This window comes from Nanorana parkeri, unplaced genomic scaffold, assembly GCF_000935625.1.
Source record: "Nanorana parkeri isolate BGI_ZX_2015 unplaced genomic scaffold, ASM93562v1 scaffold233, whole genome shotgun sequence".
NCBI classification, from domain to species: domain Eukaryota; kingdom Metazoa; phylum Chordata; class Amphibia; order Anura; family Dicroglossidae; genus Nanorana; species Nanorana parkeri.
This window is the reverse complement of record NW_017306501.1, coordinates 582,383-603,101: the sequence shown is the minus strand read 5'-3', so window position 1 is coordinate 603,101 and position 20,719 is coordinate 582,383. Positions and strand designations below refer to the sequence as shown.

At 40.6% G+C, this 20,719-nt stretch overlaps 1 protein-coding gene across 4 annotated transcripts in view; it reads right to left on the bottom strand.

Annotated features, from left to right (window-relative positions):
* The window catches only part of CARMIL1 (capping protein regulator and myosin 1 linker 1), a 263,519-nt gene that overhangs the window by 174,358 nt on the left and 68,442 nt on the right, over positions 1-20,719 (bottom strand). For all 4 annotated transcript variants that reach the window (XM_018556313.1, XM_018556315.1, XM_018556314.1 and 1 more), the window contains exon 3: positions 4,062-4,112. In XM_018556313.1, the coding sequence (XP_018411815.1) occupies positions 4,062-4,112 (51 nt within the window). The remainder of the gene's footprint in view (positions 1-4,061; positions 4,113-20,719) is intronic.

The following is a 20,719-nucleotide window of genomic DNA, read 5'->3' as shown; positions in this document are numbered from 1 at the left end:
TGACCCCACGGGGTGAGATCTTGCGTGGAGCCCCAGATCGAGGGAGATTATCAGTGGTCTTGTATGTCTTCCATTTTCTAATTATTGCTCCCACAGTTGATTTGTTCACACCAAGCTGCTTGCCTATTGCAGATTCAGTCTTCCCAGCCTGGTGCAGGTCTACAATTTTGTTTCTGGTGTCCTTCGACAGCTCTTTGGTCTTCACCATAGTGGAGTTTGGAGTGTGACTGTTTGAGGTTGTGGACAGGTGTCTTTTATACTGATAACAAGTTCAAACAGGTGCCATTGATACAGGTAATGAGTGCAGGACAGAGGAGCCTCTTAAAGAAGAAGGTACAGGTCTGTGAGAGCCAGAACTCTTGCTTGTTTGTAGGTGACCAAATACTTATTTTCCACCATAATTTGCAAATAAATTGGTTCCAAATCAGCCGATGTGATTTGTCTGGATTTGTTTTCTCATTTTGTCTCTCATAGTTGAGGTCTACCTATGATGCCAATTACAGGTCTCTCTCATCGTTTTAAGTGGGAGAACTTGCACAATTGGTGGCTGACTAAATACTTTTTTGCCCCACTGTATATGACATATAGTGCTAGAACTAACGTGCTTAATGTGATTGATGCTTTCATTGTAAACCAGTATACTTCATCATGTAGCTTTATATGAATATCAGTTCAAACTATCTGAACCGCAGGACAAGATCACCGAAGGTTTAATTACTAATTAGCACCAAACTTTTAAGCATCACAAGACCAGCAATAAGAGGTCAAAAACACATTCTCAAAAGGATTATCATTTTTACTATATGAAAAACAAATTATTAGCGTAAAGCCACAGTGATTCAAAATGCCTCTACTTTTAAAAGGGATGGTTTCCTGCACCAATGTATTAAACTACCAGGGTGCTTGTAAAAAAGATAAGGATGTCAACACCAGCAGGATTCAGGCATCATGCTATTTTTTATCCTAAAAGAGCCCTCGTCCTATTGATTTTTTTTTTCTAACTCTAACATCTCAAAATTGTCACTATTTAAAGACTTCCCACCTCTGCTACCACCAAACAAAATAGTTTCTAACTAGCAAAACCATTAAACTTTAATTGTTTTTTTTCTACCCACATGACTGTGAATTCTAACAGACCAGTAATTAATCTGTTTGAGCGACTTGCATGCGGTTAAGGTGCCCATACACTGTACGATTCTTGTACGAGAATCGCGGGAAATCCCGCGATCGTACGAGAATCGTACAGTGTATGGAAGGCGTGCGACCGTTTCTACTGTACGGTCGCACGTCTTCCGTCGAACAAGCATGCTTGAAAACCCGCGGAGAATCGTACGATGCTCGGCGAGCTAGTGGCCTGCTTGTTCGACAACTGCCGAACGGGCCGGTGTGCGCACACTGCCCGTTTGCAGTGATCGGAAGCCCGCCCCTCAGCAGGGCAGGCTTTCGATGATCACAAGTACGATCTGCCCGTCCAAGATGGGCAGATCGTACGAGCTTTCAATGAGCTTACGACCATCGCAAGACAAAAGGTCTTGCGATGGTCGTAAGGTGTATGGGCACCTGCAGATTGAGGAGGTCAATTGATGCAAAGGTAAACCAGGTTTTGGTTTTCTACAAAGCAGATAACAAAAACAAATTGTTTCAGGGTGTGTAATTCATACAATATACACTACATGGCCAAAACAAGTTACCATCTGGATTTAGCTAAGCAAATAGAATTCCATAAGATAATTGGTCTAGGTTCAGCAATGTTATGTGCCCACAAAATGATGTCAGCTGCCTGAATATGCTGAATGGCCAGGTTTATCCATCAATTGATTTTTTTCTTCCCTGATGGTACAGGCATATTCCAAGATGATGCCAGGATTCATTGGCTCAAAATAAAAGAGTGGTTCAGGGAGCATGAGACATAATTTTCACACAAGGATTTGCCACAACAAAGTGCAGACTGTAACCTCATTGATAATCTTTGGGATGTGCTGGAAAAGACTTCACTCAGTGGTCTGACTCTCCCATCATCGCTACAAGATCCTGGTGAAAAATTATTGCAATTCTGGACGGAAAGAAATGTTGTGACATTTCCTAAGCTTATCAAAACCATGCCACAGTGAATGCTTACCAGAATCAAAGCTAAAGGTGGTCCACAGAAATATTAGAGTGTTTGGCTTCTTTTTGACTATACAGTGTACATTTCCTGATATATTCCTTTACTAAACAGAACATATATTACCATGTGGTAGTTCTAGTACATTTGTATTGGAAACAATATGGTAGAAGAGGGAATTCCTTATTAAATATGTTTAATGGGGAATTGTATATAAAAGGGATATTGCCTTTATCTACATAGTATGCGCAAATTCCATACCTCTCAACTCTGAGATGGAAAAGAGGGGAACAAAAATGTAGGCAAAGGACACACCACTACCACACCCCCAATTATGTGGACCATGAAGAATACACTAAAAAGGATTGGTTAAACCAACATTTTTTTGTTTAACACTAATTTTCCTTTATACTAGCATTTTAAAAATAAGGATTGCAATCATTTAGCGGTTGGATGAAAGGACTGGTGTAATAGAACACTTTTGATAATTAATATTATTAGTTTCATACATCAGAATAAAAAAAAAAAAAGTAGAGATACAGCTGAGGAGTCATAAGGGACACAATGGGGGGAGTTGATCAAAACTGGAGCAGTTGCACATTGCAACCAATCAGCTTCTTTCTTCAGTTCTGATTTGAAAATGAAAGACAGGAGCTGATTGGTTGCAGTGCACAGCTGCTCCAGATTTTGTCTGCTACAATTTTGATACATTCCTCAATTCCAAAAAGGTACAATCCATCCAAAATGAGGGACAGTTGAGAGTTATGAAATTCAGGAGCTGTGATTGTCTCCTTTAACTCTCCACCACAATTTCACATCCACTTAGAACAAGTCCCATTGCTACTCATCAATAACAATATAAAACCTAGACTTTGCTATAGGACAACAACCTCACAGTTACTGCTTGGCGAGATTGCTGCTATATACGCAACAACTTGTAGTTCTACTTTACTACTCATTTGTCTTTTTAATTAATTTTATTGGCCCGAGCCTAAAAGGTGGCCATACACTAGTAGATTTTCGGTCGAAATCTTTCATTTCTGCCACAAACCCTCGTTCGATTATAGCTCGAATACCTCATCAAGCATAGTCAAATATCGATTTTGGGAATCGTTAGTTAGCCATACTAACCAATTTTTGACGAACAATGGAAATATTTTTTTCTTTTGCGCATGTGCGGTGTTCTTGCTAAGATTTTTGACGATTGAAAACCCCACTGATTCATCGATTTTCGTTCGGTCAGAGAAAAATTTTCAACCTGACTGATCGAAAAATTTTGATCACATAGATGATAGAGTGCATCTACAGGCCATATTTATTTGAATTTATTCAAACAGAGAGGAGAACAGTTAGAACCCCCCTTTTTTTGCACCTGCTGGAGATTGCTCACGTTGTTTGCCTCATAAAAGGGACCCAGCCTGGTTCTGAAATACTGCACTGATGACATGATTTTCTGACGTCAATAGAGACGTAACCATTAGGTGAATACCCATGTGGTGGTGACTATATTCTTCTTCCTGCTGGAGATATTCATCCATTCTTTTTGTCTTGGTAACTTTGGTTACTGGGGCACGAAATAATGGGACACCCACAATCTTATAGTTGTCACTTGAACAGAAATAGAGGAAAAGGCTTCCAAAGTGCACAACTTTGGAGATTTACACTTACTTTCTGTTGTGTCTCAAAAACAGAGAGGGGAATTTATCAAAACTGGAGCAGTTGCCCATGGCAACCAATCAGCTTCTCTCTGCAGTTTGTTCAGTTAAGATTTGAAAATGAAAGAGAGAAGCCGATTGATTGCCTTGCACAACTGCTCCAGATTTTGTCTGCTCCAGTTTTGATAATTCCACTCAGAAAGTGGACAGCAAAAAAGGTTTGGCTAATGACATACCTCAATATCCAATTGGGGAAATAAGGAGGAGTAGAAATAGGAAAAGGAGATTTAAAAAAAACTAACCTTGCATGGGACTCGAGCTGTCAATATAAAGGCGCGACATGATGCCAGGACCTGTAAAACACAAGAAATCAAATAAATTATATGCAAGATACTAACAGACTGGGGAGAGATAAAGCACACGTTGTTTTTTTTTACATTTACGTTTTCAAATTTTGGGCTGGGGTGCTTGAGATTTTGCATACTTTTTAAAAGGTGCCAAGACTAAAAAAAAAGTTTGAGAAATGGTGCTCTCGAACAATACTGATCGAACCCGTTTTCTGCTGAAGCATTTTTCAGCCACATTGGTAAAATGCAAATTTTGACATGTTAATGTTTTTACAACCCCCAAAACAAACAAACAGATACAAAATATTAAAGACGTAAAATTGTGCCCACTACGATACCAAACAACAGGAGACATAGGCTGACAAGCCCACTATGTGATAGCATTGTACACGTGACATTTTCCATTTATAGAGACTCTTAATGTATCCCCTTGCACTTATGACTGATGTCTTCCCTGATCTGCTTGTTACCCCGCTGAACTGGCTTGGATCTGTCAGCTCTGGTCATATTATAAGAGGAAATTAGTGAAAAATTGTTCCCCAATCTCCTCCCACTCACCATCCTGAATCGAGTGTCTGTAAAATGTGATCACAATTTCATGGCTGCTATTGTGGCCAGAAGCCTGCTTATTCTTCTACCAAGTCACAGTATTTACGACAGTGGCAGTAGTATACGTTATAGTGGCTAGGCTACGGACATTCAAGTAGTTACATATTTTTTACATTTTGTAAATCAGCTTTACAACAAGCCTTCGCTGACTTCTATAGCTGCAGACATTAAAGAGCTATTCATCTTCAAAGGCCAAAGCAAAAGCACTTCTGTTGTTCCAGTTGGCTCTCTTGGCTGCTCAGCTTACTCTATTTCTCCTCCTTGAGCACTTGCTGTGTTCTTACATTAGATAATAGAAAGCAGGAAGGCTGCCACCGCTGAAAGGGGGGGAGAGGAGGGGGGCGGATGAACTGGGCTGTTTTAGAGTGCTTCTGCTGTAAATGTTAAAGTAGTTTTAAGGTCTGGGCGTTTACCTTAATGCATTCTCTGCTTTAGTGTAAAAATGGTCCAGCACCTTTTTTTCTACCCCAGTCCCCCCCACACTTATCTGTCAGCTGCACGTGGCCTCGCCGCCGGTCCTGAAGCGATCCTCCGTTCCCCGAACTTCCGGGTAGTGGGGGAGGATACTGATGGCAGAGGAGCCATAGGCTCCTTCTGCCTTCAAAGTGGGGAGGGGCGTGGCCTGCCACAGGCCTGTGCGTGTCTATGGATGCACACAGCCACTGCGGAAACGAGCGGGCACGAACGCGCATGGGTGCCTCCATTAGAACGATGGTGGCACCCGTGCAGGGGGGAAGAGCGCGGCGGGAGCCACTAGAAAACGAGGACTTAGAAACTTTTAAATTAAAAAAAGCAACAGCCTCCAGCAAAAGGAGGGTCTCCCTAAAGGAGAAATTGAAAAAAAATTAGGCTTTAATATCACTTTAAGGATGAATTGCTCCAAAGTACCTGCAGCCTTGGCCTTCCAGCTGTGGTGCAACTACAAATCCCATGAGGCACTGACAGCCACAAGCAAGTACATAATAAGATTTGTAGTTTCAACACAGCTGGAGGGCTTGAGTTTGCCTGCCCCTGCTGTAGAGTATTCCCTTTTACTCCGTTCCCAGTAGCTATGACCCAGACAGTAATCAGACACTCCCAGAAGAGGAAAGAGCAATGAAGTGCAATGAGGAAGGGGGCTCCTAGGGAATTAACTCTTCCTGAAACAGACACATTATTTAGCAAGTCCAAAGGCCCATGGCAAGTGAGCAAAAAAATTATTTATGTAAAAGAAAAAAAAAACATCAATAAGCATTTAAAATACCCTATTTTAAATTTGTTTACTTTCAATTTTTTGGTAAGAGGGTCTCTAAGTCATGGCTTTTATAAGGAGGTCTCATACCCAGTTAATTTTGATTCATGTTGTATAATGGAAAGTTTAATATAAAAGGAATGGAAAAGAAAATCGAAGGTAGCCAAAACGTAACAAGCACAATGTACATGTTAAAATAAAATACACAGAGCTTGCAAAAGTATTCAAATTTTTCCTATTTTGTTGCATTACCACCTGGAAATAAAATGGATTACATGTACTGGACATACACAAAAATAGTCCACTATGGTGAAGGGAAATCAAGAAAATAAACTTGTTTTAAAGAAATTATAAAAAATAAAACAGAAAAGTGGTGCATGCATATGTATTGACCACCTTTGCTATGAAGCCCCTACATAAGATCAGGTGCAACTAATTACGTTTAGAGGTCACATAATTAGTTAAATGAACACCTGTGTGTAATCGAAGAGTCAAAATGATCTCAGTATACACTATATACACCTGTTCTGAAAGGCCCCAAAGTCTGCAACACCACTGAGCAAGGGGCATCACCAAGCAAGCGACACCATGAAGACCATGGAGCTATCCGAACAGGTCAGGGAAAAAGTTGTGGAGAAGTACAGATCAGGGTTGGGTTATAAATAAATTTAAAAAAATCAGAAACTATGGACATCCCACGGAGCACCATTAAATCCATTATTTAAAAAAAAAAAGGAAAGAATGTGGCAGCACAACAAACCTGCCACAAGAGGGCCGCCCACCAAAACTCAAGGACCAGACAAGGAGGGCATTAATCTGAGAGGCAAAAAAGATAACCCTGAGGGAGGTGCAAAAGCTCCACAGCCGGGATTAGAGTATCTGTCCATAGGACCACTCTAAGCCGTACAACTCCACAGAGCTGGCCTTCGTGGAAGGGTGGCCAGAAAAAAGTCATGAAGAAGAGAAGAGAAAAATATGCGAACACATATGCTGTGGCCAAAAGGCATGTGGGAGACTCCCCAAACATATGAAAGAAGAAAGAAGGTACCCTGGTCAGATGAGACTAAAATTAATCTGGCGCAAACCCAAGACCTCTCATCACCTTGAGAACACCCTCCCCACAGTGGAGCATGGTGGTGGCAGCAGCTGTGAGGATTTTTTTCCATCGGCAGGGACTGGGAAATTCAGAATTGAAGACATTATGGATGGTGCTAAATACAGGGAAATTCTTGAGGCAAACCCGTTTCAGTCTGCCAAAGATTTGACACTGGGATGGAGGTTCACCTTCCAGCAAGACAATGAACCTAAGCATACCGCTAAAAGCAACACTCGAGTGGTTTAAGGGGAAATATTTAAATGTCTTGGAATGGCCTAGTCAAAGTCCAGCCCTCAATCCAATTGAGAATCTGTGGCATGATGTAAAGATTGCTTTACACCAGTGAAACCCATCCAACTTGAAAGAGCTGGAGCAGTTTTGCCTTAAAGAATGGGTAAAAATCCCAGTGGCTAGATGTGACAAGCTTATAGAGACATACCCTAAGAGACTTGCACCTGTAATTGCTGCAAAAGGTGGCTTTACAATGTATTGACCATTTTAAATCCCTGGTGGTAATGCAGCGAAATAGGAAGAATGCCACTGGGGGGGGGGGGGGGGGGGGGGATACTTTTGCATGCCACTGTATATTGATTTTGGACATCGTAGAGTAGTGTTTCATTCTGAAAGCTGCTAAATGATAAATAAAATGTACATTCCCTAAATAGAACAGAGGTGTATGCTCCAGGCCTCCAGTCTACAAACAACATTACCCCTACTACAAAGTACATCTAAATCTAGTTCACATTTTCTCCAGCAAATCAAGATCCATAGCCTCTGCCAAAATTGTGTAAAAAGCTCCATGTCCGTCTTATTTTGCACACAGAGAAATAGCTGCCTGCGAGGAATTGCAATTTGCAGCTGTTATATTCTGAGGCCAATCAGTAATGTGGAAAATTTACCATGACAAGTATCACTTTTGTGACGGCGGTTAACATCCCTTTCTTACGTCTCTTCAGTGAAACTATATGTCATGCTCCAGAGAGAATAAAGGATGCAGTCAACAGAATGAAAAATCTCCAGGTTCAGTCAATGTGAACGCTTCACATGTACTGAAAGGGCAATTTAATTTATCAATGGATACTGATTTTCAACTTTCAATCAGGAGTAGCTTCTGCGATCTGGGACTGCTTCCCACCTGTATGCTGAATCGCATTGCATATTAGGTGTCCTTTGGTCAGCCAGTACATAGTCCTCAGCAGGCACATTTCTTGTTCAGATTGTACAGCATAGAATGTAATGAGATCTTTAAAATGTGCATTTCAAAATCAGGCAGCAAGAAATTAATCAGAATGCGACTTGTAACAAAAAATAATTATATGATCCGTGACAAGAATGTTCAGTAATTTGTATATAAAAGTCATAGCTGCAAGAAGTCTGTGAGGGGAAAAAAAATTGGTGTACAGGATGGAGTAATAAACAGTCTCATAATATGGCAGTGCAGGAAGCCCTGATGTTGTGTATAGTATAGGTACATTAGCATAAAACATTATTTACACCCATTTTCACTTTTGCAGAGGAATTTAAAAAAAAACATATGCCAGCAATTTACACCGAGTGAACATGAAGCAGGAATATGCAGTTGCTGTATATGAACAGAGAAGCATACATTTTTTGTTAGCTTTCCTCTTTACATCCTCGGGGGAAATGGCAGTATATTACAACTGAGCTCTCTCTCCCCCCCATTCATCAGTATTCATAGTGGCAACCCCCTGGACAGTGTATTGTGTGTAAAGGTAGAGCTGGTGTTTAGTGATCGTGTTACACAGAATCACAGGGAGGAGGGCAGTTGTTTATAGCCTGCTTTACAATCCGACCCCGGTGTCAGACTGCATTTCCTGTGGAAAAAGTTTTGAATGTCTAAGATTCAGGCCTAATAAAAAGTTCATTCAAAAAATTAATGTATGAGTATTTCAGGATGTTGTATGTTGCTGTAGGCATCCCAAAATGATCAAGAGTTAATATACTTGTTGGGTGATCAAAGTGTGTATAAATGTATATAGATATACATACATTCATACATACACAGGACGGTGGAGCCCGACGAGCAGCTTCCCGGCCGGCCGTTGTAATTACACGGCCGGCCGGGAGCTTTACAGTCAAGCGATCGAGCGTCTCGAGAGACGCTCGATCCCTTGTATCAGCAGCTGTCACTGCTGTTGCCGTTCCCGAGATCTGCTGTGCCCGATGCGGCCGGGACCGGAACGACTCTGTGACAGGAGATCAAAGGGAGTTCATTATACGAACTCCCTTTGATCTCCTCTCAGTCCACGAATGCAGGAAGTGATGTACATTACATCATATCCTGCATTCAGTGTCCCTCTCCAGCTACAGAAGCTGATGAAGCAGATCTCTGCTTCATCAGCTTTTCTGGGGGTCCCTAGGTGACAGGGGTCTTGGAGACCCCTGATGTCTCCATAAAGAGGACCTGTCATGTAAATTGGCTATCCCATAGGGGGCTTCTTAGCCCCCCATGTAATAGCAATAAAGTTGTGTGTGCAAAAAAAAATACAAAAATGAAAGATTCATTTAAAAAAATAAAGCATAACATTTATTTTTTTTAAAAAAAATTTTTAAGTCCCCGCCCCCGACATACACACGCATATATGCGTCAGGTGCGCCTACATACCGCACATGTTGCATATTGCCGTCGAGAGTGAGAGCAATAATTTTAGAGCCATTAAGGCCGGGTTCACACCTGGGCGTTTTACAGCGCTGATCGACGCGCTGTAAAACGCCCAGCAAATGAAATCCCATTATTTCCTATGGACATGGTTCTTACTTGGGCGTATTTCAGCGTGTCGGAACGTGCTGAAAAACGCCCTACACCCAAAGAAGTACAGGAGCTTCTTTGGGGAGTATTTCCGCGCGTATCCATTAGGATACAGCCGGATAGCCCTCTTAAACGCGCGTTTGACGCGCGTTTTGAGGGCTTCAAATCGCGGTTAAAACATGCACCCCAAAACGCGCGTCATACACGCATATTTTGAATGCCTAGGTGGGAATCCAGCCTAAAGGAGAACTATGAGGACTGCTTTTCACTCACTCCCCCGTGGTGATTATATACCTCCAAAAGAAAGCTCTATCAAACTTTTTTAACATAAATTGCAAGGCTATAGTCCGGTCATGCTGACTGGTGACATTTTTGGCTGACTGATGAGACACTATCACATTTTTCAAGCCCTGTACATACACACACATATCTATATATATCTATATCTATATACATATATCTATATCTATATCTATATCTATATCTATATATATATACATATACACACACACACACACACACACACACACACACACACACACACATATATATACACATATTTTTTACATTAAGTTGTGTCTTGAGGCACCTCAAAAGTCCAAAGAATTTTGGGGTTCCTCATAAAAAAAATGTTTTAAAAAAATTAAGAAAGCCTGCAATGTGAGTCATGAAAATGTGCATATGTATACATCACTGTACCTCTCTATTACCACAATAAATGCTAATCACTTGCAAAGGAGGAAATGGACGCCCAGGCAAACAGCTAGATACAACATTGAAGTACATTAGCGGGAGCTGTCTTGTATGTAAACATTTTGTATTTCTTTTAAACCAATTCAAAGATTTACACAACCCTGCCAGACAAAAAAGCCAGGTTGGCCACCTGGTTTTTCTCTATTGCAGTTACCCAAATGGTTAGGTCACTTCCCTGGCCGTGGCGCAGTGCCTGATGACCTCATCACTCTCCTCTTGTCAACACATGGGCATGCAGCACACCCGAGGTGGTGCTTCCAGTTCTACCCTTCCCTCTTTCAGTCCAAATAGTGTGATACAGGAGATTGCACCATACCGAGAAGTCAAGTTCTGAAAAACTTTTTCAATAATGAATCCAGACCAAACATACACTGCCCAGCAAAGTATATCTTTAGTTTTTTGCCCAAGCACTTATAGTCATCATGTTTCCATAAAGCTCGCTGCATGCCTCCCTTAAACGTCCTATACAGTACAAGATCATAAGGGACAGAACAGTCTCCTGCAGCTGTCCATCTACTACAGGGGTGGGCAACTCCGGCACTCCAGCTGAGCTTTAACAACAAATCCCAACATGCTTCTGCCTTTGGTAGTCATGCCTGTAATTGTCAGTATAGCAATGTCTCATGGGATTTGTAGTTCGACCATAGCTGGAGTTGCCCATCCCTGATCTACTAAGATGGACAGTTGCTAGAGGACCATCTTCTATGATAATGATAGATTCTAATTATTTCATAGTTAAATGTAGCAAATATGCCTGGAACATTCTCATAAATTTACAGGGTGATTTTTTTAGGGTGTAGTACACTTCACTATGCCATTAGACTAAACTTGCATGTCATTATAAGCGGTTTAAGGTGTGCACGGACACACATTTGTGCCACCCAATTTAAATTCCACCCAGATTTTATTATGACCATTTTAATGTGTTCCAGTGTTGTGGACATATTAGGTTTTCATATAACATCACTTAAAGTGTAGGTCTAGGCAACAGAAAAAACAAACAATAAACTGTAGATCTCTTCAATACATATACATCTCTTCATGTTTTATCCATTTAAAAATTCTGCAAGTACAGAGAAATAGCTGCTGATCCCGAGTAAAAATCTAGTAAAAATTCCTAACTTTCTGTTTAATCTGAAAACACAGACTCATATTTAGCGTAGAATATGAAACATGGTCACATGGCAACCCCCTAGTGACATCCCCGTACTTATAGTCCTTTCATTCTTCCTAACGTCCATGTTACTGAATGTCCGTACCTCGGTACGGGGGAAGAGGAAAAATCTGCAGGAGCCAGGGCATTGCACCCGTGATAAACCTGTAATGCTTTACCGGTTGCAAAGCAAAAAAAATAATCAATGCACATGAAGATGAAGAACTGTGCATGCATTTTTTTTTAGAAAAGTGGTCTTTACCTTTAAATCTCAGACCAGCAGACTGAAGGTAACCGTCATTAGGGCAATTGAACTAATCAGTTTACAGACACACATACGAGCCGCCACCACATTACATATTCTCTGCTTTCAGAAAATAATCTTTTATGGTTTTAAGTAATCTTAAGACCTAAAATGTACATTTTAAATGCAACTTTCTGCATTTTTTTCCAGGGGGAAATGTAATGCTAAGGAAGTTAAAATGTAAGAAAAAAATCCAGTGTTCACTACATAATTCAGCTTTAATTCAGATTTTCCTCTGCAGTAACTTTTTTTTGCTACTATATGTCCACAGTTAGATGGCCAGCATCATTCAGCACACTGCCTCTGAGCCCAGGCCAACCTGGACTTGCCCAAGCCTGTGACTGAATAGTCAAATGAAAAACAGAACATCCCTTTGTCACCCTGCTTCCGCTTCCTATCAGCATACTGATACCAGGTCAAATTCAGGTACTTACAAGGCTATCATTTAATAAAATACATTAAAGGATGTATTAAGGATTACAGCACTGCATTAATGTATGTATTTTATATCTGGCTAGAGTTCAGCTTTAAAGTGGAACTACAGTTTCTAGCTTTCATTAGAGTAGAAAAGGTTAGAACCTTTATCTGGTTTTTATTACCGTACCCCTTCGTAAATTCTATACATACAAACACTTGCATGTATAAGAGAGAGAAGAGAGTTTAAGACATTTACACGCATTGGTAACTCATAGTAGTCTCTCCACTGGATAGGTCATGTTGTTTTCTTTACCTGTATGAGTGCTACAGATATGCCGTATTCTCTATCATTTGTCATTGTTCTGAAATCTAAAAATGATATGGTCCTGAAGAGAACAAGATACGCCAAAATTGTATAGTAGAGCTGATTGGAGTTCCAGACTGATAGTTTGTACATCTATGCGTTTGTATCTAGCAGCAAACAAAAAAGGCTTCAGAGTTCCATCTGCCTTTTTTCTTTTGTCTTCTAATACTAAAGCTACTCATAGGCATTCATTTTTACCATCTCATACCAGCCAATAACACATTTATTTTATTTACAAAGGGCAAGGTATAAGGAATTTCACTGAATAACATTGGAACTTAGAAACTAGAAGAAAAAGAATGGCAAGTAATTTATGTTTGTGACAAAGGAAAATTCAGTGTGTTATGCAAAGTCTGGGTAGGGAACTTAAGAAAAAGTGGAAGCCGAGTCCAAAAAAGGCAGGCCGAGGGAAAATGACCAGTATTACGTATAGGCTCCCTGCAGCTGATCTTTTGCAATTACTAACTTATAATACTTTGTAACACAATGTGTCTGTGTCAAGGTAACCATTTTGGTAGAGGCAGGGCACTTCCTCTTATCAAAGCTGCACCCCAGATGACTACTGTTCTGATAGCTGCAGGAATATTTGAGAACTAGCTGGAAGTCCTGGATGAAGTACAGTTATACAGAATGAATGAAGCAGGGCACTGCAGAAGCACTGCAGCTTTCCCTCCAGCAAGATGCATGGTAAGCAGCACAGAAAGATTACCAAATTTCACTCAAGATCACATGAGACTATCAATTAGAGGCACGGTGTTACTTATAAGACAGCAAACTTCACTTTATGGATTCAGGTCTATTTAACGTAACTGATGAATGCGAAAACACATTCAACAGGACAATGCAAAAAAAAGAGATGAGCAAGTGATAGCAAATTCCGCAAACATGGGCTGTCTTTTTAGTTTAGCACTAATACCAGGATGTTTCACCTGAATCCAGTAGGTAGGGTAATAGGTTTTATAAACATTTCAGGGCAATACAGATTGTATGGTTAGTACATAAATCCTACAATCTGATTGATCTGGATTATTACACAGAATTATAAAGACTTCTTTATAAGACCATAACAAATCTGAGATCTTAAAGAAGTTTTCTTACATATCAAAAATCCTTATTAAATCCCCGCATGGAGCACTTGGTCCTGTTCTGAAATGCGGCCGCATTCGACAGCTTATCTCCACTCCCCCACTGCAGTCCTACCACGCAGCTCACAAATAGATATATAACTAATGAAGGCTGACTGACTGCGCATGTCTCTGGCAGCAGGTGCATGCGAACGATGAAGACACCATCATTCAGCACACCTCCAATAACAAGCTCTCATAAAAGATCATTCAGCACTGTGTGAACTGTATGCGTTATCTACTGGTGCTGTGTATGTTTACAAGAAGCCAGCAGACAATAAAGCCCCTCAGCTCTGCATGATCTTTTAATATTATGAATGAACAGAGTGCTGTTAGGGCTGTGTGGGCTGTGTGATCTATCTGTCAGTGTTGTATATGTTTAGGAGCAGTCATAAACAGATTATACAGCCCCGACAATGCTGACTATTTACTGACAAACGTAAAAAGTCACTCAGTGCTGGCGGGGCTGTGTGATTCAACTGCCAGCTTCATGTAAACATACACAGCACCAATAGATACAGCATACAGCGCTGAATGATCTTTTACCAGTACTTGTGTTGTGAATGATCAGTCAGCACTGGCAGAGTAAGCTGTACAAGATCCATTTTTACCGAGAGATGGAGTGGTGGGTTTAGTGCTGGCTCTACCTCACCTATAGGAATGCCCACAAATTGGGCTTCAGCCTAGGGTGGAGCTGCAGACAGCACAAGCAGAATAAAAAAAATGTTTTTTAATGCAACAAAGGGGCCACAGATAAAAACAGGACCAAGTGCTCCATGCTTGCACTGCAATGCAGTTTGAACTCCAGGGAACTTTCTTCCACTAAAAATGGAAGACTTGCACTTGGCTTTTGTGGGTGACTTTTAGGAGCTAAGCGCACCTAACCACCTAGATACTAACAGATTTCATAATTTTCAAAATGTTAAATGGCAAAAAATAATAATCAATACCCTATCAAATTTGCAAAAAAGGGTCATTTTGAGGGTGTTTGTAATGTCCTGGCATTTTTATTTTATTATTGGAATTAATATTGGTCGCTGCCCTCAAGGAGCTTACAATCTAAAGTCCCTATGTCACATGCATACATACAAGGGCCAATTTGGACAGGAGCCAATTAACCTTCCAGCATGTCTTTGGAGTGTGGGAGGAAACCGGAGTACCCAGAGGAAACCCACGCAAGCACAGGGAGGACATGCAAACTCCTTGCAGATAGTGACCAGGCCGGATTCGAATCAGGGACCCCCAGTGCTACAAGGCAGAATTGCTAACCACTACGCTGCTTTATGTTATATAACAGAAAGTAGTTTTCTTTCAAAACTTTTGGTCTTTTTTCCTTTATATAGAAAAAATGAAAACCCCAGTGGTTATTAAATATCGGCAAAAGAAAGTCCCATATGTCTCAAAAAAGCTATAGCTTTAATTTAGGTACACTATCGCATGACTGAGTAATTGTCAATCTATCGCAACACTGGAAACTGCAACAAAAAATGGGGTGCAACTTGCTGGTATTGAGGTAGTTAATGTTTATTCTACTGAGTTGTTTATCACATAGCCTGCCACAAAATGATATCCTAAGCCAAAGCTCATAAACTACTGCAGAGAACAAAAGCAGAGAGCATCACTGGGTTGCTGAAGCAATGCTATCGCTATCAGTAACCTGTCTCTACTAATAAAACTCAGCCTACCGACTTCATTACCTCCACTTTGTCTCTCCTGCTAGTTTCTCTTGACGTGTCAGCTCTAGAACCACATCATAATTCTACTGCTTCGTGAGCCTGTCTACGACAAATCAATAGATATGTTTATCCAGCGAGCACATTTTTCTAAAATCTTGAAACGTCTTGCATTTCAACTACAATATGAAGCTACCTGACCTGAAGTTCAGTGTTAATTGTTATTATTATTGAAGAACTGCATTAGTAGGTACACAAACAGCAGATTTGGAACCAAGGTAGTAAAGCATAACAGTCCTTCTATTGTTGCGAAGGAAAAGAAAATATGCCAAGTCAAGTATTGCTTGTGCAACAGTCCTAGGTTCCTTTTATATAGCCTTCTTGTACAAGGTAGAACATTATTTTTATTGTATACCAGATAAATAAGGCTTGCGTTAAGTCCATGCTGTTCATTTTGTGAAATAATAGAAAATAACCTTAAGAGAGGTAGAATGTGCACAGAGAATGCTAGTTTTTTGAAAAGACTGACATCTTTGGGCGCACTCAGCTGAATGCGAGAAGAGATGGAAAAAAAAGTGCTATGCGTCATTCATTTTGCCTAGCAAATAACAAAAACAAATGGTGTTCAATTAAAGCCTATTTTCCTATTTGTCTCTACTCAATTCTAACTTTTCTAAAGACGGTACACTTACAGGCCCTTATTCCTTTCAGGTTCTCATTCCTAGTAAAATAATTATAAATAAGATTGGACTTTTACATAGTCAATACAGACCATGGCTTAGGAAAGCAAGATTTCCTGGGAAGGCACACAGTCACCCACACAACATATCATGGACTCCCAGCAAAACATTCCCATGTATAAGAAAATGTTTTATACTGTCACCCTGGAGTAGGCAGGGGTTGTCATGATTTTCTGTTACTCTAGAGCAGGGGTGCACAAACTCCGGCCCTCCAGCTGTTGTTGAACTCCAAACTCCACGGGGAATTGCAAGAGTCTCACAGCCACAGGCATGACTCCCAGAGAACGATGTATCATGGGAGTTGTAGTTTCCCCACAGCTGGAGGGCCGGAGTTTGCTGCCCTAGAGGCACTGGTTTGCCTTGCTGCAAGTTTCTGATCATAAAGGTTGTTCAGCACAGCCGGAGGGATGGTAAAATCGACACACAGGCAATTGTGACACTTGAATTTGTACTAACTTTCCCCTTTTTTGGTGGGCTTTTCATGCCATTTTGTTGCATTTAGCTGCTATAGCTGTCCTCAAGAGGCCTGAAAAAAAACACCAAACTTTTTTCGCTACTGATGTCAATGGGGTTGGGATTCATTATCTTCCAAAGTCTGAGTCTGCACACCTAGAACCAGACAATTAGCAAAGTAGGTTCACAGCTTTTCTTACTTTCCTAGTTGGGTCCAGGTGTACTGCTAAAGATTAGGCAAGATGTCTTGTTCAGCCTCTCTGCTTATAATCTCCATGGACTTTCTGTGGCTAGGCTGTAGGACACCCTGGCTAGCCTAGGGTGCAGAACATTTAAATGTGGCCCTGGATTTCAGATATAAGGCTAAATTCACAAAGAATTAATATATCAGGATAACGATATTTATGTTTAGCTACATGACTGTAAATGTCAATGCCAGACTTGGGTTATGGTGTGTGTACCTTACATACAATGGGTGCTACAAAACACAGGGTGGACCTCTGCTCCAGCTTTCTAAACAAAGCATCCTTGGATGATACCAGAGTATATTAAGCTACATCTCAGGAGTCAGAAGCATCTATATTTATTATCTAAAAAATAGGCATTAACATTTTTAAAGTAGAACTACTGCATTTCATAAAAAATATGAGCGTCATCACTTAATTAGAAATGCATCTCCACTTACAGTTTTCTCTTAGTCCCCTGCAAAGTTTCACAAATACCTATTGAGCCTTTCAGTGAAGTCCCCCTAATGCAGTTTCCTGTGATGGCGTGGGAACCATGCTCCTGAATTCAGAGCATAGTTGTGAATCTCAAGTAGGCTGTGCCTGCTTGCACTACAGGGGGGAGAAAAAACATTGCAGGGGCGGGGCATGGCCATCAGCAGTCACTGCTAAATGTCACAAGCCTGTAGGTTGTTCGTCAGCCTGTAGGTTGTTCGTCAGCCTGTGGTTTGAGAGCACTGCCTCTGTTGCCGAAACCCTTCTACTGTGATCTGCAATATATGGGAAGGGGAGCATGTAAGATACAAATGGAGGATTTGGCTCTGTCAGGTAATGTAAAGGGAGTTTGTGGTTTCATTTATGAGGCTAGTGCCTTTAAGTTACTGATAGTTTTCTTTGGTAACCAAGGTAGTTGCGCTAGGATATTTAACAGAAATCAGAAAACCAAAATACAAAGAAAATAAGATCGAAAAAATATGATCAAAAAATCCAGCTGCAGCAATATCTATCAAGGTGATCAATTGTAAACCGGTGTGCTGCGCTTGGTTTTGTGATACGCGCTATATTTAATCTTTAAATTATGTGATGTTTGTAATAACACAGACTAAAAACAGTGCAAGTGATACTTCAATCGGATGTACACCACAATCATTTTTGATATTCTAATCCTCACGGAAATTTGTTCTACAATATTTTTGTGGTTAATATCAATTCTAATTCAACAGACATCTTTTATATTCTATGATGGATGGATGAAAACAGAATCTTGGTTTCACAAACAGACATGCTCTTTTTCAAGAAACCTAAATTTCCTTTTTATTAACCCCTTCATGGCCAAGGCCTTTTTTTGTTTTTTTGCACCCATGTTATAATCCATTTTTTAGGCCTGAAAATTACTTCAAACTCCCAAACATGATATATTTTATGAAAGCCCAGACCCCTTCAGGAGCCTAGCAATGACAGCTATGGGACCGGAAGTGTTGCTATACGCGTCACTTCCGGTCCCATAATATGGGCAGGAGATCAGTGAATGGAGGTTTGCCGATTTCCTCCCCAGATTCCCACCGACACCCAAGACGCGGGTGTCGGGCCCGTGTTTTCAGCGGAGCCCGGGAAACACGGCGGGGTGTCGGGCGGGGGGCCGGCAGATTATCTGCCCCGAGAAGCAATCTGGCGACAGCTGAGTCGACAGAATCACTTCTATTGTAAATCTGACTGTCGGCTTTACAAATGTAAACAGAGTCCTGGCGTCTTTAGTGGGCCCGATGCCAGTGACGTACTATGGATGTCACTGGTCACTAAGGGGTTAAACTGGTGATATGGAGTAATTAAAGGTTTGCCTCTAGCGTCTACGAGAGAGGTAGTGTCAAACAGCACACGATTTTTCCGAATCAGTGAGGGACCTTCTTTAGTATAAATAATTGTGGTCTCTTGTTTAAAAAAGAACCAATCCTGATTGGCTAAACAGATTCTTTTAACAGAGGAGGTATACAGCTGCCTGTTTTATTTTATGTATAGAATAAGATAAAGATAATAAGATAGATTTTATTTAGGCTGCCTCATTTTGTACAATGTGTGAAGCTGCATTTCAAATGCATCATTGTAAACTGGCATCATTTATTCATGCAGCCAGGCTTTTGTTCCCGTCCCTTAGAAAAACCAACCTGGCAACAACATCCCTAATTGGTATCTCGAGAGAACTTTCCAAATAAGTGCTGCATTCAAGTTTGTCCAAGATATATTCAAAAATCCATACTCATTTGTTTAAAACTGGGGATATACTTTATGTGAAACTACAATTTTGTGGCACATTGCATTTTCTCTACTTCAATTTAACAAAAATCACTTAAAAGTATTTTTTAAACAGACAGGAAAATGTTAAAGCTCCATTGTATGTGCTTTTATTTAATTGATGTGACCCCAGAAACGGCTATTGTATAGACTTAATTGTGGACTGCAGTCTTATAAATTTTACTTGCTCCACTGTGAACAATGAAAGTGGCAATAAACTGCAGCTTCCATTAGCATTAATGTACGTTTCTATTTTTTTTCCATGACTACAGCCTGTTTGCACTAGCTAGTATCTGAATCATACACAGAACTAATATAGATCTGGATACACTCATTTACAGCCATCTAACAGTATAGGCACACTCCCCTTATGTGCAGTTAACTCATTTATGAAGGAAGCCAGTATATTGCAATAATGCAGAGCTCCATTTTTGAATATGCAAATGATTACTTTCTTTACAAATTCAACTTTACCCACTGAAATTGCTCTCCCTGGTTGGGTACATCATACGCAATCTTTATATGCACATATCTTTTAAAAGGTCACTGTCTCACCAAGTACTGAGGGAAAAATAAATGAGGGCATCCTAAAGCTGGCCATACACCTTACAATTATCTGCAGATTTTCTGTGGTCAGATGGTCAGATGGAAAAGGTGCAACAGATTCCTCCATCTACACTTAACTGTGTGGATGGAGTAATCTCCACCTGGGCCAATCTGTTGCACTTTTTCAATCTGACCACAGAAAATCTGCAGATAATTGTAAGGTGTACCTTAAGAGTATGCACTTTCAGTAACAGGTGAGCTATGTCAGCTCCCATATTTCTACACTTAGATTTTGTTTAAACCACAAAAATGCAGCTTACACATTGCTGTGGACATAATGTTATGTTTACATAGTTTTAAGCCCTCATTCACACCAGCATAAAGAATGCAGAATTCAGGTCCATCAAACAATCTTGAATGCAAACAATGGTCCTATGCACATTTGCCTACTGGATATTCAGAACTGTTTATACAAGTTTTTAATAATGTTGTCTCTGGCTTCCCTAGAAGGGCTAAAGCCCACTTGATCTATATGGCTAAGGGTGGAATGTGTGGAAGGCAGTTCACCAGAACTTTTTCAGGTCCACATTTAATAGAGATATCAGACAATACCGGGAGCCTAAAGAGGGATCCTTTCCCTCTTTAGGTAAAACTGTGATGTAGAACACCATCAATAACAAGTTGTCATGTCATCCATGTTGGGGGAAAGGTTCAAAAACCGTCCGGGCCTGGATATATCCCGGTCTTAGTTTTCTTCAGCACTGTTAAAAACTTCTTCAGTGATCGGTTTCTCAAGATGGCGGAGATTTGAGTTTGGGCATATCAGAAGCGGAGGCGTCAGTTGTACATCGAGGGGACACAGTATAT